This window comes from Choloepus didactylus, chromosome 22 (assembly GCF_015220235.1).
Source record: "Choloepus didactylus isolate mChoDid1 chromosome 22, mChoDid1.pri, whole genome shotgun sequence".
Taxonomy (NCBI): Eukaryota; Metazoa; Chordata; class Mammalia; order Pilosa; family Megalonychidae; genus Choloepus; species Choloepus didactylus.
The window spans coordinates 44,276,305-44,300,620 of record NC_051328.1 but is presented as its reverse complement, the minus strand read 5'-3'; the positions used below and the strand labels follow the sequence as shown (position 1 = coordinate 44,300,620).

Below are 24,316 nucleotides of genomic sequence, written 5' to 3'. Positions count from 1 at the left end.
GCACTCAGGCCTGCAGGGTCCCAGCCTCGGTGGCGTCCTGGGGGGCCGTGGCGGCTGTGTGGGACTGAGCGTTTTCTTGCAGCTCCTGGCCACGTGCGAGGACTTGGACCCAGAGGTGAACGCTGCCCTCCTGAGCAGGCAGCAGGGGAGGCCCCCGGACCGCAAGCCCTGTCTCTTCTGACTGGACCAAGGGACAGGCCACCACCGGGCTACTTTGTAAATAGTTTATTACAAGCATGACCACTGCGCTTGTTACACTAAAAAGATTACAAATATACTTGATTGCTTAGTGGGGAAATCTGCCTCTGGCTCCAAGTCACTCCACGGCTGAACCCGCGGAGACGGCCCGAGAGGCTGAGACAGCTGCACATGTGCTGAGCCCAGCTGCCCCGTCACGCTGGGCCTGGAGGAAAGACCCTGCCTAGGAACGATGTCTGCACACCTGGTTTCCTTGGGCTGCTTGACGTCCCTATCCCAGCTGCCAGAATCAGGTGGGCTCAGGCTTCACGACCTGGCTCGCAGCATCTCCTGAGGGGCTCGGCAGCCTGGGGGGTGGCTCTGCCTCCAGGGCTTTGGCTCGCTCCTGCGTCTGCGTCAGTGGGTGCACCATGGACATGTGGACGTTGAGGTTGTGGGCCTTCTCAAACCGCCGGCCGCACTGGTCACAGGCGAAGTCCAGCTCGGTCTCTGCCTTGTGCTTGGTCATGTGGTACTTGAGGGACGCCCGCTGTCGGCACTGGAAGCCGCAGACCTCGCACCTGGGGGCGGGGTGGGCCGTGAGTGAGCAGCGGGCACCTGGCTAGGGTTGCCCTGCAGGGAGGAGCACCCATGATTAAACTCAACTTGGAGTAAGCAGAAGGAGGCTTCAGGTTGTGTAAATGTTACTAGAATAAAAACAAAACCACCAGGACTAACACCACAGTGAACCTAACGTAAACAATGGACTAGAGTTAATGGTGCAAATATGAAAAATGTTCTTTCATGAACTGTAACAAGGGAAGCATACTAAGATGAGATGTGCTAAGAGGGTGCTGCACAGGAAGCCTGTATTTTACTGTGAATCTACCACTTCTCAGATCTCTGCACCCCGAACAGGCAGAGGAGGCCCCACCCAGGCCCACTCACCACAGCCCCCCCCTGCACCCACTCACTGCAGGGGCTTGGCTCCCGAGTGGCGCATCTGGTGGACAAGAAGGTGCTTCCGCTGCTTGAAGGTTTGTCCGCACTCATCACAGATGTAATTACGCACCTCTGAAAGGCCCAAGGGGTGAGATGCGGTTACCTGAGTGCCCAAATCACCTGGAAGGATGGTTCTACTACATTCAAGACAAAATGAGGGGAGGCCAGGCACACGGCCTCTGAGGACCTAACTGTTTAGAGATGAAAGACAAATTTAACAGAAACTTCTAAACTGCTCGGCAAAGGTTTCCTTTGGGTGGGACTGCCTCTTAGCAGGTGGTGTATCTGAAGCCTGCACTTGAAGATAAACATTAGAATTCCTCCATCCTCAACGCCCAATTCTCAGAGGAAGCCAAGTCAGTGAGGCTTTAGGTCACTGGGGGTAATTCAGCCCTCTCTTGGTGCCCCTGGGGAAGGGTAAATGGGTGGGTCCAGCAGAGGAAATGAGCTTCCACAGTTTCTCTCATGTCCACAGCCCCGGAACCCTGCACGGAAACAACACCTCAAAACCACCTTTGCCTGGCTAGGTACGATCCACCCTGACGTTTTATATTTTGTGTGTCCTTTCTCGGGTCTTAAAAAATGCTGCTCATGACCATCTGCAAGTGGACAAAGACTGGCTGCTGTGAGCTGACTCACAAGTGCACACGATTACAGCCAGGACAGCACCTACGGCCCAACAACAACAGGCTCAGAAACACCAGAGGGAAGAGCCGCCAGGCAGGACGTCTGTTTCAAAATCACTTACAGAGCTCAACAAGCAAAGCTGCCTGCTGTTTAGAGCTCACATGTATAAGATAAATCTACTTCTATAAAAAGACAAGGAAAATTGGAGAGCACAGTTGTTCCCTGCTGGGAAGGACCTAAGGTGGGGCACTCATGCCTGACCCATGTGTCGCACCACACCACAGCACTGGGGGCCCTCACTGGGGTGTGTAGGCCACATTGCATAATGTGTATACATAGAAAACCCCCAAAGAGCCTGCCCTGACCCACTGACACTGGTGATGTGTGACTGAGGGGTGCTTACTGCCTTTTTTACACTTGTCTTTTTAAGATGTCTTGCAATGCACATGTTACAAAAGGCACGATATGTGTTTATAAAAACAGCAAGAGCCTCACGGAAGAGCCCAGGGCTTGCTTTGCTATCGGTGCTGAAAGAGGAGGAGCCCAGGCATTGCCCGCTCCTTGTGATGTTGCCAGGCCCAGCCCTGAAGGACCAAGGAGGGAAGAGGGAGCTGGGTAAAGCCATCCCAGGCCTTCTCCTGCCCACCTGACCCCCAGCCCTAGCTGCCTGGCCCACGGTCACCTGTGTGGATGAGCTTCACGTGGCGCTGCAGGTAGCGGTCAATCATGAACACCTTGTTGCAGCCGGGGTGGGGGCAGGGCCTCTCGCGGACCTCCTCGTGGTGCTCCTTGATGTGCTTCTGCAGGAGGCACCAGTCAGCAAGCACCACCAGACGGTGCCCCCCCACCAAGGGTCTGCCCAGGCCCCTCACCCAAACATTTGGCACACGTGCCGTGCTGCTCCACACACCCCCTCGCTCAGGCGCGTGCTCGGCCTGCAGCCCAGCAGGCCTGCTCACCTTCATGCCGTCGGCTCCGCGGTACACGGCTGTGCAGCCCTGGTAAGGACACTTGAAGATGGTGGGCAGCTCCTCCCTGGAACGCAGGATGTGTGTGGCCAACACCATGGGGACCCTGTGCCCAGCCCGCCGCCCCAAGCTGACTCCTGACCCCACTGACCTTTCACACCTGAGCTGCTTTTTCCAGCCAGGTTTGGGCCCAGGTTTCTTGCGAATTTTTGGTTCTTCAGACTTCTTGGCTTCTTTGCTATCACTCTTCTTACCAGAGACCCTGAGAAGAAAACGACCAGACTCGGCAATCTGAGGTGCCACAGTGGGGCTGGTGGCTGAAGGCACGGCCACCGTCACAGTGCCCTTGCCACAGGAGAGGATGTGCTCAGACAAAGCTCGGCCCTGTGTCAGAATCAAACTATTAGATGTTTTGTAGAAAATCACCATCGGAAGGTGCAAAGGAGCTGCCGCCCCCCTTCAGGGCAGGAGGAGGCCCCACCTTCTGGGAGAGGCTCAAGCTGAGCCATGCCCCACCCCGCAGCCCGAGAGCTGCTCGCTTGTGCCCACCTGGAACGCAGGGTGCTCGTGTGCGGTCAGGGCCTCAGTGGCTACCACACTGCAGCTCATTTTGCCTTCCCCCTGCTCGTGCCTCCTGATGGTCGGGGCTAAGGAGCCGACAGGCATGGGCTGGAGCTGCCTAGGAGCCACAGCACGGGCCTGGCTGCCCAGGTGGCGTGCTGCAGCCGCAACCCCAGCTACCCTGTCGGGCAGCCCCTTTGCACAGCAGGTACCTGTTCCTGCTCGGGGGTCCTTGTCAGGTTGAGGGGCTACCCTGAGTGCACAAAGCTGGTGGGGAATGTTCCCGCTACCCACAGGGCAGGACCCGTCTTGTCCCAATGAGGCCTGCAGCCCCTGCCCACCCATCCCCTCAATCCACAGCCCAGCCCTCTTGGAGGCCCCAGAGCTGTGGGACGGCAGAGCCATGAAGACACCAGGCCACTCCTGGGTTTCAGACCAGCCCGGGGGGACCCTGGACCACAGCCTTGGGCTGCCCTCAGCTACATGTCTTGGAGGCAGACGAGGGTCTCAGCACCACCCACCAGGGTCCTGACATTCTGACTTTGATCCCCCCATACCGCCTCCTTCCTCCTCTGCTTCTCTCCTCACCAGAGACGGAACTTCAGTGAAATAAAGGAAGTCATGTGGACATCTCAGTCACTGCTTTGGCATTTCCTGGTGGATGGGAGAGTGCTCAGAGCCTGATGCCCTCTGAATAGTCTGCCTCCAACCACAGTGCTCAGGAGCTGACACCATCCCAGGGCGGGGAAGAACCACACATGAAAAATGACTCTAGGCTACGGAGACCCTGCACTCAGACTGGAGAGGAAAGCGCACGACTCATGAAAGGAAAGGTCCAGAGAAGGTCACAGAGGCAGCTGAAAAAGGAGAGTGAGAACCTCCGAGGACACATGGCACAGAGAGCGAGGGGACAGCGGTGGCCGCAGCTGCGGGCTCACCCCGGGGATCTGGCAGGAAGTCATGGGGCTCAAGGGCACAGAGGAGGGCCTGGACCGGGAGTGGGCCCGTCGGCAGGTCTGCCACTTCTGGGCAATCCAGGCAGCCTGTGTGCCTCCCTGCATTGCATGACACCAGAGCTACCAGAAGGCGTGATCGATTGACAGCCAAGAGGGACGCAGCCTCCCAGACCCCTGCCCCAAAACCACTCTGCAGAGTCACAGCTCTTCTGGGCAGAGGAGATGGAGCCAGAAGAGGAACAGAAAGCATGTGCTGAGAGGGCAGTGAGGAACACAGCCAACACCCTGTCCCCACTAGCCCCACCCGCTGACCCCGTGGGTCAGACAGCAGGTGACCCGGGTCCCGGGGGTGCCCTCTGCAACCCTCCACCGGGCCGCAGTGCTTACTTCTTTCCAGGGGGAAGCTCAAAGGACTCGTCAGAAGACTGGGTGTTTTGCTTCCTGTCACTTTCACCATCACTCGAGAAGTCCCTGGAGGAAGAGAGAAACTCAGCAACGCCCTGGGCTGGGGGCAGACACGGCAACACTTCCTGTCTGATGCCACACAGATCCCACATCTCACATCTTAGTTCTGGAAATTTTTAAAGAAATCCCAAACCACCAAATCTCCAATCCCGTTTCCTAACAAAAAGGGCAAGCCAGGGTCAACGAAGTCAGACAGGCTAACGAACTGCACCCGTAAGGGGGCCTGTGGGAGGCTGGTGAAGTACAGAGCTCCAGGAATCAGTCCCTCCACCAAAGCAACCACCCAATGGCAGGAACTCTGAATCCTTTCTTTTGGAACTCCAAATCCTTTCTTTTGGAACTCCAGAGCAGCATCCAGGGAAAAGCTGAACACGAGGTTGGTAAATCCTGGTAAATACTGATGGATTCCACCCTCCCTATAGCAGCTGCCACTCTCTCTCCCCTAACCTTGGCAACTTAATACCCCACCTTCAATATTGGTAGGTTGTCTAGAAAGAAACAGGACTTCACAACACTAGAGACCAACAAGAGTCGATAGACGCACACTAAGCCCCCCACCCAACAAGGAGAACAGACACGAAACACTGCTCAGGAAAGACCATATGTTAGGAAGGAAGACAAGTCTCAATAGATTTTAAAATATTAAAATCTTCTCTGACTACAATAAAATGAAGGGAAATAGGAAATCTTACATCATATATAACCAGTAAGTTGAAGAAATTAAAAGGGAAATCAGAAAATACAGACAAATGAGAATGAAAGTACCAAAATTAACGGGATGCCGTGAAGGTAATGCTCGGAGGGAAATTTACAGCAATAAATGTCCAACTAAAAAAAATTAAAAAGAACACAGATCAATAACCCAACTTCATACATATAGGAACTAGAAAAACAAGAGCAAACTAAACCCCAAGTTTGAAAACAAAGAAACAGTAAATGGAGCTAATGGAATAAAGAATAGAAAATAGAGAACCATTGAAAACAAAAGTTGGTTCTTTCAATCAATAAAATTGACCAAGCTTTAGCCAGAATGACAAAGAAAAGAATAAAAGAAGATGCAAATAACTAAAATCAGAAATGAAAGTAGGGACATTACTCCTGACTCCACAGAAATAAAAAATATTGTAAGAGGGTACTATGAAGAACTGTAAACCAAAGATAACCTAGCTGAAATGGACAAATGACCAGAAACATACAAATACCTGAACTGACTCAAAAAGAAACAGAAAATTCCAACATATCTATAACAACAGATTGAATCAGAAATCAAAAACTCCTGCCAAGACCAGATGGTTTCACTGGGGAATCCTACCAAACATTTAAAGAAGAATTCACACCAGTCCTTCTCAAATTCTTCCAAAAAGCAGAAGAGGGATTAGTTCTTTTAACTCATTCTGTGAGGCCAGCTTTACCCTGATACCAAAGCCAGATAACAGCACAAGAAAATTACAGACCAATATCCCTTAAGAATATAGGTGCCAAAGTCATCAACAAAATAAAGGCAAACTGAACCCAACAGTATATTAAAACAATTACACACCATGACCCAGGGGGACTGATCACAGGAATGCAGGGCTGGTTCAACAGAGGAAAATGAATTTATTTGATTCACCACATTAATAGAATAAAGGGGTTAAAAACCACATGATGACCTCAACTCAGAAAAGACATCTGACAAAACATCCTTTCATGAGAAAAACACTCAGAGATCTAGGAATAGAAAGGAACTTTCTCAACATAATAAGCGGCACTTATGAAAAACCCCAGATACTACTTAACGGTGAAAGACTGGAAGCTGCCCCTCTAAGGCCAGGAACAAGGCAAGGATGCCCCATCACCTCTGTTATTCAACATTGTGCTGGCATCCAAATTGGAAAGGAAGAAGTCAAATTATTCCTAATCAGAGACGACATGATCCTATATACAGAAAATCTGACAGGATCCATGAGAAAACTACTAGAATAAACTAATTCAGTAAAGTTGCAGGGTATAAGACCAAAAAAAAAAAAAAAAAAATCAGTTCTGTTTCTATATACCAGTAGTGAACAATCCAAAAAGGAAATAAAAAAAAACAATTCCATTTACAATAGAATCAAAAAAGAATAAAACGCCAAGGAGTACTTTTAACCAAGTAAGTGAAAGAATTCTACACTGAAAACTACAAATTTAAAAAGAAAGACATTTTAGAAGACGTAAGCAAATTGAAAGGCGTTCGTGTTCATGGACTGGAAGACCTAATAATGTCAGCACTGCCTAAAGCAATCTACAGGTCCAGTGAATTCCCTGTCAGAAGTGAACAGCTGATCCTAAGATACGAGTGGAACGGGAAGGGGCCCAAATAGCCAAAACAATCCTGGAAAAGAACAAAGTCAGGGAACTCGGGCTCCCTGATTTCAAAACTTACTACAAAGACAGAGGGCACAGGGACAAAGTGGCAGAGTTCAGATTTACAGATCTCTCCCTCCATCAGAAAAAAGAGCTGGAAAAATATTTGAATTAACCAGGTGGTAAACGTGGAACCAGACTGGACATTTAGTTCAACCATGGGAGTGCTGACCAAGGGAGAGATTCTGCACTTTCACCTTCTGTAAGCAAAGGCCACTGTGGAACCAATGACCAGCAGCTGCACAAACAGTGGCAGCTGTGGAAACGAACCCCAACTCCTGGAGTGGCTGGCTGGGGGACAGAGGAAACCTCATCCTTGAAAAATTGGGTTTGGGGATAGAGGTTGGTCTGGAGTTCCCGCAGGGACCAATGTAGATGGCTGGCCTCGGTTTCAGTCCTCTGGGCAGAGCAGTTTCCAGCCTCCCACCAGCATCCACCAGGACGTCAAGCTACAGTATCTTTTTTGTGTTGGTTTTCTTTCTATTGTATGTGGGTATTTCCTGGTGTGCAGCTCCCCAAGGGCCCAGTGCAGGTGCTAATCTGGGTTTTGGCCTCTGGCCAACCACCAGCATCCACCAGATGTCAACAGCCAGTGAACCTTTCTTTCGGGTTTCTTTCTCTTTACTGTGTTTTGGTCTGGCAGATCCTTGGGGAACCAGTGCCAACAGTAGCCTCAGGTTTGGCCCTTTCAGCAGCAAGTTCCAGATACCCACCAAATTCTACCTGGAGGAGCAGGGGTTCCTGGCTTGGCAATGTATCAGTTGATTCTTACACTGTTAACTTGTTCCTTTTACCTTAAGTGCTCCTTTAGTAAAATGTGTTAAAGGTGAATTCCTGTCCTGAGTGCTTTTTACTTTTAAACTATTGTCAGTCACTACACTCTTGAGTGGGAGGTTACTTGATGAGCCCAAACTCATTGAATCATGACCTGATGAGGCTCAGGCCTTTTCTAATGGAGATCATGAGTCTGAGGTATAAACAGATGAACCCATGACAAACTCTCCTAAATAGGATCAATGAACTAAAAGAACATGTGGACAAAGAACTGAAGGGACAAAGGAAAATGATACATAAACAAAATGAGAATTTCAATAATGAAATAGGAGTTGTAAAAATTGGAACTCAAATAGGAATTCCAGAGCTTAAAAGTATAATAACTGAAGTGAAAATTTCAATTGAGGGGGGATTCAACAGATTGGGGGAGCCAGAAAAAGTAATCAGTAAACTTGAAGATAATGCAATTGAAATTATCCAGTCTGAGCAGCAGAAAAAATAAGAAAGAACAGAGCCTGAGGAGCCTGTGGACACCATCAAGCATGCCAGACAGGAGTCCCAGAAGGAGAAGTGAGAAAGGGGCAAAAAAAACACTTCCCAACTTGAATGAAATAAATGAATATAAATGCAAGCAGTTCAGTGAACTTTAAGCAGAATGAACTCGAAGAGATCCACAGTGTGATGGTTAAGTTCATGTGTCAGCTTGGCCAGGTGATGGTACCCAGCTGTCTGGTCAAACAAGCACTGGCCTAACCATTGCTGTGAGGATGTTTGTGGCTGGTTAATAAACCAACAGGCTGGTTTGTTGACTCATCAGTCAATTGGCTGCAGCTGTGACTGATGACTCACCGAAGGATGTGACTTCCACAATGAGAGAATGCACTTGGCTGGATTTAATCCAATTAATCAGTTGAAGACTTTTAAGCGAGACAGATAGAGGACCTTCACTACTTCTTTGGCTGCCCAGTGAAGCATTTCCTGAGGAGTTCGTTGAAGTTGCCAGTTGATTTCCTAAGTAGTTCATTGAACACGTTCATTGAAGATCCCAGATCATTTCCTGAGGAGTTCGTCAAAGATCCCAGTTGCCAGTTCGTTAACTGCCCTATGGAATTTGGACTCGTGCATACCCACAGTTGCATGAGTCACTTTTATAAATCTTATATTCATAGATATCTCTCATTGACTCTGTTTCCCTAGAGAACCCTAATACAGTGAGACACATTACATCACACTATCAAAACCCAAAGAAAAAGAGAGAATCTTGAAAACAGCAAGAGAGAAGCAAAATGTAACACACAATGGTCCTTAATAAGACTAGCAGTCAATTTTTCATTAGAAACCATGGAGGCCAGAAAGCAGTGGGAGGATATATTTAGAGTGCTGAAAGAGAAATATCAACCAAAAATACTATACCCAGCAAAACTGTCCTTCAAATATAAGGGAGAAATTAAGAATCTTCAAGGAAAATAAAAACTGAGGGAGTTCATTAAACATGAAAACCGCCTTACAAGAAATGGTATAGGGAATCCATCAGGTTGAAAGGAAGACAATATGTAGAAACCCAAGGCTATATGAAGAAATAAAGAATTCCAACAGAGGTAACTACATTGGTAAACACAAATACCAGTATTATTGCATTTTTCCTGTGTAACACCGTCTTTTAGTTCTAACATGGCTAAAAATTCAAATGCATAAAAAGCAATCATAAACCCTTGTATTGGGTACACAAGGTAATAAAGATATATTTTGTGACAAAAACAACATGAAGGGAAGGAATGGAGGGATTTGGAAACAGCGTGTTGGCCACTCAAGTCATGCTGTTACCAATACAAACTAAACTGTAATAGATTTAGGGTGTTAAATGTAATCCATATGGTAACCATAAAAGAAACATTTAATGCAACCTACACAAAAGGAAATGAGAAGTGATTTGAAATTGCTCATTACAAGAGATAATCTAAACAAAACAGAAATCAATGGAGGAAAGGAAGGGGAAAAAAGTGTAATACACACAAATCACAATTAGCAAAATGGCAGACCTAACTAAGTCTTACCTTATCAGTAAGTACTTTTAACATAAATGGATTAAACTCTCCAATCAAAAGGCAGAGATTGTCAGAATAAAGCAGCAAGATTCAACTATATACTGTTTACAGAAGATTCATCTTAGATCCAACACAAACAGGTTGAAAGTGAAAGGATGGGAAAAAATATTTCATGCTAATATTAACCTAAAGAAAGCTGAGGTGGTTACAGTAATATCAGATTAAATAGACTTTAAGTCAAAATCTGTTACGAGACAAAAAACGACACAATATACCGATAAAAGGACTAATTCAATTTAAAAAAATATTATAAACATGCATCCAGCTAACAACAGGGCATAAAACAAGTCTTGATGAATTTTAAAATGTTAAAAACATACAAAGCAATGTCTCTGACCACAATGAAATGAAGTTAAAATCAGTAACAGAAATAAAACTGGAAAATTCACAAATCTGTGGAAATCAAACACCACAATGTTAACCAGTGGGTCAAAGAAAAGGGGCAATTAGAAAAAGCTTAGAAATGAATGAAAACAAAAACATGACATAGCAAGAAAAGATGGTGCAGATACTGTTGAAAGCAATATAGCAGTTCCTCAAGAAGTTAAATATAGAGTTACCGTATGATCCGGCAATCCCACTGCTAGGGATATACCCAAAAAGAGTAAAAACAGTCACAAACAGATACTTGTATACCAGTCCTTATAGCAACATTATTCTCGACAGCCCAAAGCTGGAAACAACCCAAATGTCCATCAGCAAATGTAGTATACAGAATGTAATGTTATTCAGCCATAGAGAAACAAAATGTGGTATACACAATGGCTATTTGGCCATAGAGAAAATGAAGTTATAAGACATGCTGCAAAATGGAATAACTTTGAAAACATGATGCTCAGTGAAATAAGACAGATAAGCACAAATATTATATAATATAACTTAAGAGATGACTGCAAATAGCAAATTCACAGAGATAGAAAGTTGATTAGGAGGATACTAGAGAAATAGGGGGAACAGGTATGGGAGGAGGGGAAAGGAGAAGTGTTTGAAAAAATAAAAAAGAGCATGACATTACAAGTAAAGAAAACTATAACCCAATATCCTTCTTATTCATTTGTAAGATTAAAATATTTATGAATAGCTCTATAGATGCAGAAAAGGCATTTGACAAAATCCAGCAATGTTTCATGATAAAACAACCTAAGAAACTAGGACTAGTAGGGAATTTTCTCAATGTGATAAAGGTAATTTATAAAAAACTCACAGCTAACATATTCAGTGATGGAAGAGTAAAAGCTTTCCCTCTAAGATCAGGAACAAGACAAGGATGCTCACTTATACCGTTGCTATTCAGTATTGTTTTAAAAGTTCTAGCCAAACCAATTGAGGAAGTAAAAGAAATAAAAGCATCCAAATTGGGAAAGAGAAGTAAAACTCTTTGTGTTTGTGACCACGTGATCTTATAGGTAGAAAATCCAAGAAAGCTAGTACAGCTAATAAATAAAATCAGCAAAGTGACGGAGTTCAAGATCAATGCCCAAAAATCAATTGTTTTGATATTCACTTACAACAAGCAATTCCAAGAGGAAATTTAAGAATACAATTCCATTTCCAATAGCATCTAAAAGAAGAAAAGATCTAATAATAAATTTAAGGATGGGAAAGAAAAAGATAGGATTTGACACAAGATAAACAAGCAGCTATCAGCTGGGTTTCTATACACCAGTAATGAATAAACTGAAAAGAAAATCAAGAAAACAAATCCATTCACAACAGCATCTAAAATAATAAAATACCTAGGAATAAATTTAACTAAGCAGGTGAAAAATTGGTACACTGAAAACTAAAACATTAATAAAACAAATCATGGAAGATTTGTGATTAACAAATGGCAAGACATACTATGTTCATGGACTGGAAGACTTAATGCTATGATGTCAATACTACCCAAAGGGAGGAAATTTATAGCTCTACATGCATACATTAAAAAGGAAGAAAGAGCCAAAATCAAAGAACTAATGGAACAACTGAAGAAGCTAGAAAATGAACAGCAAACTAATCCTAAACCAAGTAGAAGAAATAACAAAGATTAAAGCAGAAATAAATGATAATAGAAAACCAAAAACAATGGAGAATAAAACCAAAATTGGTTCTCTGAGAAGATCAACAAGATTGACAAGCCCCTAGCTAGACTGACAAAGTAAAAAAGAGAAGACCCATATAAACAAAATAGTAAATGAGAGAGGCGACATTACTGCGGATCACAAAGAAATTTTAAAAATTATAAGAGGATACTATGAACAACTGTATGCCAACAAACTAGATAATGTAAATGAAATGGACAATTTCCTGGAAACACATGAACAACCTAGACTGACCAGAGAAGAAACAGAAGACCCCAACAAACCAATCACAAACAAAGAGATCCAATCAGTCATCAAAAAGCTTCCCACAAATAAATGCCCAGGGCCAGACGGCTTCACAGGGGAATTCTACCAAACTTTCCAAAAAGAACTGACACCAATCTTACTTAAACTCTTTCAAAACACTGAAGAAAACAGACCACTACCTAACTCATTTTATGAAACTAACATCACTCGAATACCAAAACCAGGTAAAGATGCTACAAGAAAGGAAAACTACAGGCCCATTTCCCTAACGAATATAGATGGAAAAATTCTCAACAAAAAACTTGCAAATTGAATCCAAAGACACATTAAAAAAATCATACACCATGACCAAGTGGGGTTCATTCCAGGTATGCAAGGATGGTTCAACATAAGAAAATCAATGTAATACAACACATTAACAAATCAAAAGGTAAAAATCCAATGATCATCTCAATAGATGGTGAAAAAGCATTCAATAAAATCCAGCATCCTTTGTTGATAAAAACACTTCAAAAGTTAGGAATTGAAGGAAACTTCCTTAATATGATGAAGAGCATATATGAAAAGCCCACAGCCAGCATAGCATTCAATGGTGAGACACTAAAAGCTTCCCCTCTAAGATCAGGAATGAGACAAGGATGGCCGCTGTCACCATTGTTATTCAACATTGTGCTAGAAGTGCTAGCCAGGACAATCCAGCAAGGCAAAGAAACAAAAGGTATCCAAATTGGAAAGGAAGAAGTAAAACTGTCACTATTTGCAAATGATATGATTTTATATCTGGAAAACCCTGAGAAATCGATGGCACAACTATTTGATCTAATAAACAAATTTAGTAAAGTAGCGGGATACAAGATTAATGCACAGAAGTCAGTAATGTTCCCATACACTAGAAATGACCTAACTGAAGAGACACTCAAGAAAAAGATTCCATTCTCAATAACAACTTGAAAAATCAAGTACCTAGGAATAAACTTAACCAAGGATGTAAAAGACCTATACATAGAAAACTACATACCTTTACTAAAAGAAATAGAAGGGGACCTAAAAAGATGGAAAAATATTCCATGTTCATCGACAGGAAGGCTAAATATCATTAAGATGTCAATTCTACCCAAACTCAACTACAGATTCAATGCAATTCCTATCAAAATTCCAACAACCTACTTTGCAGACTTGGAAAAGCTAGTTATCAAATTTATTTGGAAGGAAAAGATGCCTTGAATTGCTGAAAACATTCTAAAAAAAAAAAGAAGCAGGATGACTTACACTCCCTGACTTAGAAGCTTATTATAAGTCACAGTAGTCAAAACAGCATGGTACTGGCACAAAGATAGACATATTGATCAATGGAACCAAATTGAGAATTCGGAGATAGACCCCCATATCTACAGTCAACTGATCTTTGCTAAGGTCCCCAAAACCACTGAACAGGGACCTAACAGTCTATTCAACAAATGGGGCTGGGAGAACTAGATATCCATATCCAAAAGAATGAAAGAGGACCCCTACCTCAACCTACACAAAAATTAACTCAGAATGGATTAAAGACCTCAATATAAGAGCACAATAAAACTCCTAGAAGATAATGTAGGGAAACATCTTCAAGACCTTGTATGAGAAGGTCACTTCTTAGACCTTACACCCAAAGCACAAGCAACAAAAGAAAAAATAGATACATGGGAACTCCTCAAACTTAAAATCTTCTGTACCTCAAAGGAATTTGTCAAATAGATGAACTGGCAGCCAACTCAATGGGAAAAAAATATTTGGAAGCCACATATCTGACAAAAGACTGATATATATATATAAAGAAACCCTACAACTCAATGACAGTAGTACAAAGAGCCCAATTATAAAATGGGCAAAAGATATGAAAAGACATTTCTCTGAAGAGGAAATACAAATGGCCAAAAAACACACAATAAAATGTTCATCTTCACTAGCTATTAGGGAGATGCAAATTAAGACCACAATGAGATATCTCACACCAATTAGATTGGCTGACATTAAACAAACAGGAAACTACAGATGCTGGAGAGGATGTGGAGAAACCAGAACTCTTATTCATTGTTGGTGGAACTGTATGTTGGTACAGCCACTTTGGAAGACAGTCTGGTGGTTCCTTAGAAAACTAGATATAGACCTACCCTTTAATCTAGCAATTTCACTTCTCGGAATACAACTGGAAGATCTGAAAGCAGTGATACAAACAGATATTTGCACACTGATGTTCACAGCAGTATTATTTACAATTGCCAAGAGATGGAAACAATCCAAATGTCCTTCAACAAATGAGTGGATAAACAAAATGTGGTATATACACACAATGGAATACGCCACAGCAGTTAAAAGGAACGAGGTTGTGAAACATATGACAACATGGATGAACCTTGAAGACATAACGCTGAGCGAAATAAGCCAGACACAAAAAGAGGGATATTGTATGTTACCACCAATGTGAACGCTGTGAAAAATGTAAAATAAATGGTTTATATTGTAGAATGTAGGGGACCTAGCAATAGACAGCAAACAGTGAACAGGGAATGATAATCTAATAAGAACAGATAAATTACGGAAGGTAAACTTAATGTTATGGGAATGCTCAGGAACGACTATGGTTTGCTCAGGAACTTGTTCAGTTTCACAGAAATGTATTTATTTTAGGTTATTTGTTTTTCTTATTCCTTTGTTTTGGTTTTGGCTGAAATGTTTTTTTATTTTTTAATTTTTGATAAAGTTAAAAAAACAATGAATGAGTGTTAAAAATAGTAAATGAACAATGGGAGAAGGAAGGGAATGGAATGTTTTGGATGTTCTTTTTTATTTTAATTTTAATTTTATTTTTTGGAGTAATGAAAATGTTCGAAGATTGATTGTGGTGATGAATGCACAACTATATGATACTATGAACAACTGATTGTACACTTCGAAGGATTGTATGTCATGTGAATATATCTCAATAAAATTGCATTTAAAAAAAATACGACCCAAAGCAATCTAAAGATTCAACACAATCCCTATCAAAATTACAGTGGCAATTTTGGCATAAATGGAAAAACTACTCCTCAAATTCATATGGAATTGCCAGGGCTTCCAAACAGCTACAACAATTTTGAAAAAGAAGAACAAAGTGGGAGGAGTCACACTTTCCAATTTCAAAATGTACTACAGTAACCAAAACAATGAGGAACTGGCATCAGGATAGGAAATTAGAACAATGAAATAAAGTAGAAAATCCAGCAACAGACCTACACTTCTATGCCAATTGACTTTTGACAAGAGTACCAAGCCCCTGCTGTGGGGAGAGAAAAGTCTCTTCAATAAATGATGCTGGGGAAACGAAATCTAATGCAAAAGAATGAAGTTGGACCCTTACCTTATACGATATGAAAATTAATTCAATATAGATGAATGACCTAACTAAAAGAGCGAAGACTACAAAATTACTGGAAAAAAAACATAGGGGAAGTTCTTCAGGACCTTATATTGAACAATGGATTCTTGGATATGACACCAAAAGCAAGAGTAACAAAATAAAAAAATAAACTGGACTTCATCAGAATTTAAAACTTCTGTACCATTTGCACACTGATGTTCATAGTGGCATTATTCACAATTGGCCAAAAGATGGAAGCAACGCAAATGTCCCATCAAACAGTGAATGGATAAACAAAGTCTGGTGTACACATGCAATGGAGTACTACTTAGCCATGAAAAGGAATGACGTTCTTACACGTGATGACATGGTTGAACCATGAAGACATCATGTTGAGTGAAACAAGCTAGACACAAAAGGACAAATACTGTATGATCTCACTTATAGAAAATAATTAGAATATTTATAATTGGTAAGTTCATAAAGTCAGAAACTAGAATAAAAGTTACTAGGGGTGAGGTAGGGTAGGGGGAGTTAATACTTAAATTATACCATTGCTATTTTGGGATTACGGAAAAGTTTTGGTGACGGTGGTGATGGTAGCATGACATTGTGAACGAAATTAGCAGCACAGAATTATATATTTGCATGTGGCTACAAGGGAAAACTTTACACTGTGTATATGATCCTAAATTAAAGAAAAAATAGGATTATAGAAAACAGACATGGAACATTAATGTAAACCACTGACTACAAATACAATCATCATAATAGTCTTTCATCAGTTGTAACAAATGTACCACACTAATGCAAGATGTTAATAATGGGGGAGGTAGGTTATATGGAAACTGTATTTTCTGCATGATTTTTCTTTAAACCTACAACTTTCTCATTAAAAAAAAATCTTTCATACATCAAAATACATTATCAAGAAAGTGAAAAGCAACTTATAGAATGGGAAAAAGTATTTGAAAATCATACATCTGAGGTAAAAATACAATATCCAGAATATATAAAGAACTACAATTCAACAACAGAAGACCAACAACCTAATTAAAAACTGGGTTATAGACTTGAATATACAAATGGCCAATACGCACATGAAAAGTTGCTCAACACCATTAGTCATTACGAAAATGCAAGTCAAAACCACAGTGAGATGCCACTTGGCACCCCTAGCAGAGCTATTATTAAAATCACAGAATATAACAAGTGTTGGAGAAGATGCAGAGAAGAGCCTTCGTGCACTGTGGATGGGAATGTAAAATGTTACAGTCTCTGCGGAAAACAATTTGGCAGTTCCACAAAAAGTTAAGCAGAGAATTACCATGGGGCAGGCAAAACAGACTCAGGCAGATGCTTGCACACCAGTGTTCACAACAGCCAACACAAGGATCGTCAACAGATGAAGGGATAAAATTCTGAAAAGTCACGTTTCCATACACTGGAATGTTACTCAGCCAGAAAAAGGAATGAAGTTCTGATATGTGCTACAACATGGATGAACTCTGAAGACACCTTGCTGAGTAAAATGAGCCAGTGTGATTTCTCTTATATAAAAACCTCAGAATCAGCAAATCCTAGAGACAGAAATCAGAATACTGGTTACCAAGGACTGGGTGGGGGGAGAGAATGGAGAGTTATTGCTTCATAGGTAGAGTTTCTATTTTGGATGATGGAAATGTTCTGCAAACAGTGGTAGAAGTTACACAACACTGTTATTGTATTTAATGTCACAGAATTAGAGACTTAAAAATGGTCAAAATAGGAGAGGACTATGGGAAGCCCAGGAGTGAGTCCCTCCACCAGAAGCGCCACTGGGCTGGTGGGAACTGTGTGAATGAGCCACCTTGCACCGAGTCCAGGGGACCCTGTGCAGCATGCACAGAGGAGCTGGAGGAGCAGGGTGGAAAATGGCGTCGTCGGTGACCTTCATGCTCCCTGCAGCCGCTCGATCTCCCGTTGCCAGCCGTGGAGCAGGCCGCAGTGGGGACGGCCAGGGCAGCCTGGGAAGTCCTGTGCCTCCAAAACGGCCGTGTGGTCTGACCACTGATCACTGCTTCTGGTCGGGTGCAGGAGGGCCAGCTCCGAGGGGACCACTGCCCAATCCTGCTCGGGTAAAAGCAGCACAGAAGGCTCAAAAGTAGTGTCCATTTTTCTTTCTTTCACGTCTCTCTTTCCATTTCTAGTTTGGGAGCAAAAGCAGTTTGGAAAATGAGAAATTGTCAGCTCCAGCCCCTCAACAACAATAAAAAACATAGGAATCTCAGAGTAGTGAGAGAAGCAGATTTCCAGAGTTATAAAAACATAGTATTAAGAATGTCTAGTTCTGAACAAAAAAAAAAAAGAATTTGCCAGAAAACACCTCTAAGGAAGCTCATACCTAGAAACTATTAGTCAAAGACTTTAAATCATCTTAAATATGTTCAGTAACCTAAAGCGATCCATATACAAAGAATTAAAGGAAATTAGAAAAATGTTTTCCGATTAAAATTAAGAAAAGGAAATTATAAAAAGGAAACAAATAGAAATTTTAGAGCTGCAAAGTACAGTACTTGAAATGAAAAACTCTTTAGATGGATTCAAAAGCATATTTGAAAAGGCAGAAGAAAGGATCAGCAAATTTGAAGACAAGACAATTGAAATTATCCAGTGTGAGAAGCAGACAGAAAAAAACTGAAGAAAAACGAACAGAGCCCGAGGGACCCATAGGACGCCACCAGCAAGGAGCTCAGGCGTGGACAACACTGGTGACCAGCCAGCCCTGATGGACATCTACAGAACAGCAGCAGGACATGTGCACGCGGGACATTTTCCAGGAGAGACTAGACGTTAAGTCTCAAGTCAAACCTTAATGAATTTAAAAATATTCAGACATACAAAGTATCTTTACAGACCACTATGGAATAAAGCTAGAAATCTTTAAGAGAGGGAAAACTGGAAAACTTACAAACATGTGGATATTAAACAACATACTCTTAAATCACGAATCAGTAACTTAACTTCACACCTAAAGAAACTCAAACAAGACTAAACTAAACCCAAAGTTAGTAGAAGAAAGGAAATAGTAAAGAATAGAAGAGCAGAGACAAATGAAATAGGGAACAGAAAAACACAAAAGAGAACCTACAGCACCAATGTTTATCGCAGCAGAATTCACAATTGCCAAAAGGTGGAACCTACACAAGGGTCCATCAACAGAAGGATGTATAAACAAAACGTGGTGTGTCTGTAAAATGGAATGTCTCTCAGCTGTGTAAAGAAGGGAAGTGACGGTGCATGCTACAACGCTGACAAACTTTGAAGACATCAGATTGAGTGAAACAAACGAGACAGAAAAGAGCAAATACTCTAAGATTTCTCTTACACAAAATACTGTGAATAAGGAAATTCAAAGAAGCAGAAGCAGAATAGTGGTGAACAAGGATGGAGGGACAGGGGAATGGGAAGTTATTGCTAAATGAGTGTGAATTTTGATTTGGGATGATGAAAATAATCTGGAAATAGTGAAAGTTGCACAGTGTTGTCAAAGTACTTAATGTCAAAGAACTGTCCACTTAAAATGAGTATGATAATTTATTACATATATTTTACCACAATTAAAAATAAGTTTTAAAAGATTAAAACAATAAAACTGATTAAAATGTTTTTACATTTTGGAAGTTAAACCACATTTTAAAAAAATGAATATGAGGAAAAAACAATTCCAGCTGTAAGCCAGGCTCTCCCAGAACCAGCCCCTCACACTGCCCAAAGCCCTGCTCAGTGGCCTGGCAGGGTGTGTGGATCCCCGCAGGAGTGGGCTGCCCCAGAGGGGGATGGCAGGCCGCTGAACCCTTCCAGCCCATTTCGAAGATCACAAAGGCAAGCAAAATAACCTACCTGCCTGTCGCCTGTACACCGAAATATAAACCACCACTAAGTCTCTGTTGAGCACCAAGCTGGGCCGGGCCACACATCCACCGCAGGTGACCACCGGCCAGGACAAAGAAAGGCCCGAGGTCACCAGCAAACTCCGGGACCACCGGGGCCACGCCTGGCTGCGGCTACATCTCCACACACACTCTGGACTTACAGCAGCCTCAGTCATTCATCACCGACCCGCCACTGATGTTGCACCAAAAATGTGCTGTCTTCCCTATTCATTCGGCAAGGATGGGGTCTACTCTCCAGCAAGGCTCACGGGGTTGGGGGAAAAGGGTCTGGGGAACCAGCCCAGGTCACGCAGTCATCACCCTGGGGGGCTCAGCCCAGAGGCAGGTGGCGGTCCAAGGAGGCAGGACCTGAGGACGTCCCTTCAAGGGGAGGGCTCTGTCTTCCTCACCACCTCGTGCACAGAGCCCCCACTTCATATCTAATAAAGGGCCAAAATCTGGCTTCCTCTCTGGGAGAGTAACATCCAGGGTTGAGACAAAACTAAAGCCTTTAAGGAAAGCACAAGCAAGCAGCAAAAATGGACCCAACCCAGGAGGGCTTTAGCAACATGACTTCCACATCGCCTAGGCCACACGAGTTCTCGACACTCCCACTTAGCCGCTGCATCTGCGACCTGAGACGCCCCGAGTCGGGAACCACGAGGCTGGCCATTTCCTCCTCCCACCACAGGAGCAGGGGGGGCCTGGAGCGGGAACCGGGCACGAGCACCTCGGACAGTGGAGTTTGGTTTTCGAAGAAGAAATTTTAGGCTATTTAAACCCTCTCTTCTCTCACCCCTCAGAAAGGTCACTGAACTCGTCTTTTACCCGATCATCCGAGGTTGAAGACGTAAGCTGCTTCTCACTCAAGTGCCCTGAGGAACAAAGAAAAGGCTCCTGTCACCAGTACAGAGAATGGAGGGCTGCAAGGGGGCTGGGAGGGCACAGGTGGGAGGGGCACCGAGCAGGAGCCGAGAATCCCTCTCGTGGGACCCTGCCCAGCTTCAGAGCCGCCCTCCCCAACCCCCAAATCCAGCAAGGGCACCAGCCATGCTGGGCACCAGGAACCCACGGCACGCTCTCCCCACTCATGTCCAGATTCAGCTGTTGGGGTGGGACAGGGAGAATTACCTGTACTCTGGGGGCAATTTGGACGTTTTAAAAATCATTCTTATCAAAGTTTCACATGTAATCATAGCCATACCCAAGTGCCACAACAATCAGGGTAAATGCCCCTTCTCCCTCCACTGGTCCCTGGCCCGAGGCCCCACCCCCCACCCAGCATCCCGACATCTCTCCCTGAGCCACCTGGTTGCTTCTCAGCAGGCTGGGGCAGGCCTGGATGTGCACACTGAGTGTGCGTGTGACTGGCGCACGGGCAGAGGGGGTGGCCGAGGCTGGTCCAGCCCTCACCCGCCCAACACGCGAGAGCCAGGCTTGAACAAGAGGCCTGTGTGCCCGCCACCCACTCACACTGCCCCACGGGGGGGGTCACCAGGGCACTGGCTGAGGCCCAGAGAATAGCCTGCAGCTGGGCCGAAGCATCAGCCTCACAGAAAAAGCCTGTCCCCTTCCCCCTCGCCCCACAACGAGGCCCCATCTTTTCCTTCCTTCAGCGCCCTCGGCCCAGGGCACAGGCCAGAGAAAGCTAGACACAAACAGCGTGTCTTTGCAGAAACGGCTGAAGCAGGTCCCGCTGGTGAAACAGCCAAGGCCACTAAGTGCCCCTCAGACACGGCAGGCAGTGCACGCACCTTAGAGGGCAGGGCCCAGCCCCCAGCAGCCCCCTCTGCAGCTCGACACCATGACCACCACCCACAGCCAAAGGTCCCACCGGTGCAGGCCTGAGGGCTCCTACCTGGGGCCCCGCTGGGGGGCGGGCTGGGCTGAGGTCGCAGGCTGTGTGTGGACCCCACGGGGCTGCCATCCAAGGAAGGCTGGGCCGTGTCTAGGCCAGGCAGCGGCGTGGTCTCAGCCCCAGCTGGGGTCCCTCTGCCTGGGGCATCCTGCGGGGCGACCCCAGCAGGGGAGGTGCCCCTCTTCTGGGGGAGCCTCGGGGCCATCTCCTTGTCCCACTCCCACTTGACGGCCAGCGTGCTGTCCAACAAGAGGGCCCCGCAGCCTGTGTCCGTGTCCATGGTGTAGTTGTGGCCCTGGCCACAGCCCCACAAGGCCTGGACGACTCCACAGTACTCAGAGGAGAGCGTCCTCTGCAAGCCGGGCAGGGACTCGCAGCTGGCTGCATGCCTGTGCACCCAGCCCACCAGGCCACGCAGACACTCGCGGCTTGCCGTGATAGAGTCCGCTGCAGGGGGTCGACACGAACGACAGGCCCACGCCAGTCAGTGCCCAGACTACCCACACCCACACACCTGCCCAGCCCACCTGCCCGGGCACACTCACCCAGACACACGCCCTTCTCTGCAGCTGTCTGCGGCTGGGCACCATCCCTGCAAAGGACCATAGTGTGGCTGTGAGCTGGACAAGCAGCCCCCAGTGACAGAGGAGGTGTGAGGAGACTCAGTGGGGGCAGCTGCACCTGGGGGCTTAACACCCCAGGTGGAGCCCCCCAGGTGGGGCCTCCTCACCAGTCCTTTGTTCCCGGACCACCTGCCCTCTTCTTCCAATGGCTGCGTCCTCCCCTCAGGGCCTGCTCACATCCGCTGGCCTTCCCTGCCTCACCCTTGGGGCTCAGGCATGCGTTTGCTGAACTTGCAGTCTCCCATCACAGTCTCCCCCATCACATTCTCACCAAGCCTGCTGCGTCTGTCTGTCCACCACGCTCCCCGCCGCTAGAACAGCACCCAGCTTAATGGCTACCCGCTGGGCTTACTCTCCGCCCGGCTTCCGCTGTCCCACGGGAGAGACGTTGACCCTCTGCAGGAAGGCCCTGAGGACGCCATGGCACTGGTAGAACTGAGCGTGACAGTTCTTGCAGACAAACGGCGAGAGCGCGGGGTCCTGGAGGACGGGCACCCCCAGCAGGCGCTGGAAGTCCCTGACGAACGCCCGCTCCCCCGCAGGCGGGCTCTCCACGCTCTCCCCAGGGTCCCTGCCAGAGATGCTGCGGAGACTCCGTGAGGAAAACTTGCCATGGCAGAGGCGGCAGCACCCCATGGCCAGGGCCCGGCCTGGTCCTGGGCAGGGTGGGGTGGAAGATGCCCCGGGTCAGCGGGGAGGCCAGCTCGGGGCTGCTCACCGACGGGCACCCCGGACACAACCGCCCCAGGGCCCCTCCCCGGCCTCCCAGACCTGCAGCGGGGAGTGGCGCTCTCTAGGCACAAGCCCGCGCCGGAGCTCAGCCTCAGCCTGCAGGCCCAGAGCGGCTCCCGGCGCAAGGACGCCTCCAGGGCTGCAGCTTCGCTTCTCCTCACGCTGCCCGGGAGGCTGGCAGCAGCCCCGCTGGGCCGGGCTCCCCGTCCTCCGCCCTGCCCCGCGGACGAGCCGCCAGCCCGGCGCTTAGCTCACGTCGCCGGCCCGCTCTCCGGCGGGCTCCACAGAGGAGGGAGACGAGAGGCAGGCGCGGAGCCCGGCCCTCTCGGGAAAGCCGCCGCCAGCGGGGCTCCGGGGGCTCTTCCCGCCAACCTGGCCCTCCGGCCCCGAGCGGCGCGGCGGCCACCCACCTGCCTGCTCCGCGAGCTCCTCGGCCGCCCCGCAGGCCCGCGTCGGGCCCCAGCCGAGCCGCGCCGCCGCCGTCCCGCCCGCGCCCTGCCCTCCGCTGCGGGAGGAGCGGCCCCGGGACCGGCCCCCGCGCTGCCGGGCCGCCCCGGGCGACAGGAAGCGGCCGAGCCTGTCGCGCTTCATGGCGGCGGCCCGGGATGCAGCCCCGCCAGGCGCCGGGCCCCGCTCGGCTCGGTTCGGCTCAGCTCGGCCCCGCTCGGTCCGCCCTGCTCCGGTCCTCTCGGCTCGTTCGGCTTCGCTCGGCTCAACTCGTGGCCGCTCGGCTCGGCTCGGCGTCGCTCGGCCCCGCTCGGCCCCGCTCGGTCCACCCTGCTCCGGCCCGCTCGGCTCGGCTCGGCTCGGCTCGGCTCAGTTCGGCTGCTCTCGGCCGCGCTCGGCCCGGGGCCTACGGGCTCCGCCAGGATCGCTCGCAGAGGGCGGGGCGAAGCGGGGCGGGGCGAGGCGAGGGGGCGGGGCGAGGCGAGGGGGCGGGGCCGGGGCGCGCAGAGCGGCCCACGCGGGACGAGGTCCAGCCCCGTGGCGCCGACTCTCCCGCTAGGGCCGCCGCTAACGGCCCTGAAGCGCTGAGGCCGGGCCGGGCCCCGTGCTGAGCGCTTGGCCTCGCGCAAGCCTGTGTGAGCAGCCGACCTGCTCTGGCCTCCATTTTACGGAGGGAAAACTGCGGCGCGGGGCTGGCACACGCCGGAGGGGCCGCGCCGACTCCGCTTCACAGAGCAAGAGCGAGGGCCCGGCTCAGGCCCGACGCGGGAGGAGGCTCCTCACGCCTCTCCCCTCCCACATGCGAGCCCGGCAGGGAGGCCCAGGCCCGCGCCCTCAGGCCCGCTCCCGGCCGCGGGAGAGCCGTCTGGGCGGCGGGGCGGGGCCTCCGGAAGCGCGCTCGCGCTGGTCCCGCCTCTTCCGCCGGTCCCGCCTCTTCCGCCGGTCCGCGCTCCGGCGGCTACTGCGCCCTCGCAGGCGCCGTTCCGGGCCCCGGGCCGCGCGCCCCGCCCCTC

The 24,316-nt window shown here is 47.3% G+C and overlaps 2 protein-coding genes across 16 annotated transcripts in view; one reads left to right on the top strand and one right to left on the bottom strand.

Moving 5' to 3' along the window:
• The window catches only part of FANCA (FA complementation group A), a 74,889-nt gene extending 70,926 nt beyond the window's left edge, over positions 1–3,963 (top strand). For 10 of the 11 annotated variants that reach the window (XM_037815505.1, XM_037815506.1, XM_037815507.1 and 7 more), the window contains 2 exons: positions 83–145; positions 291–3,963. In XM_037815505.1, coding sequence (XP_037671433.1) covers positions 83–145; positions 291–425 — 198 coding nt within the window. In that variant the 3' untranslated portion in view covers positions 426–3,963. Of the gene's footprint in view, positions 1–82 lie in introns of all 11 variants that reach the window. The other variant, XM_037815508.1, reaches the window with a different exon arrangement.
• On the bottom strand, positions 211–23,605 carry ZNF276 (zinc finger protein 276). 5 transcript variants are annotated; one of them, XM_037815522.1, is made up of 11 exons: positions 23,267–23,579; positions 22,477–22,780; positions 22,047–22,093; positions 21,502–21,948; positions 20,440–20,518; positions 4,679–4,762; positions 2,926–3,036; positions 2,766–2,841; positions 2,489–2,606; positions 1,152–1,251; positions 211–758 (listed from the first exon to the last, which is right to left on the bottom strand). In XM_037815522.1, exons 1-11 carry the CDS (start codon positions 23,445–23,447, stop codon positions 488–490), a joined length of 1,818 nt encoding a protein of 605 aa, XP_037671450.1. In that variant the 5' UTR covers positions 23,448–23,579; the 3' UTR covers positions 211–487. The 5 variants fall into 5 exon arrangements, with proteins under 5 accessions (XP_037671450.1, XP_037671447.1, XP_037671448.1 ...); XM_037815519.1 differs by having other exon boundaries at positions 2,489–2,841; positions 23,267–23,598; XM_037815520.1 differs by having other exon boundaries at positions 2,766–3,036; positions 23,267–23,597.
• Positions 23,606–24,316: the final 711 nt, after the last annotated feature.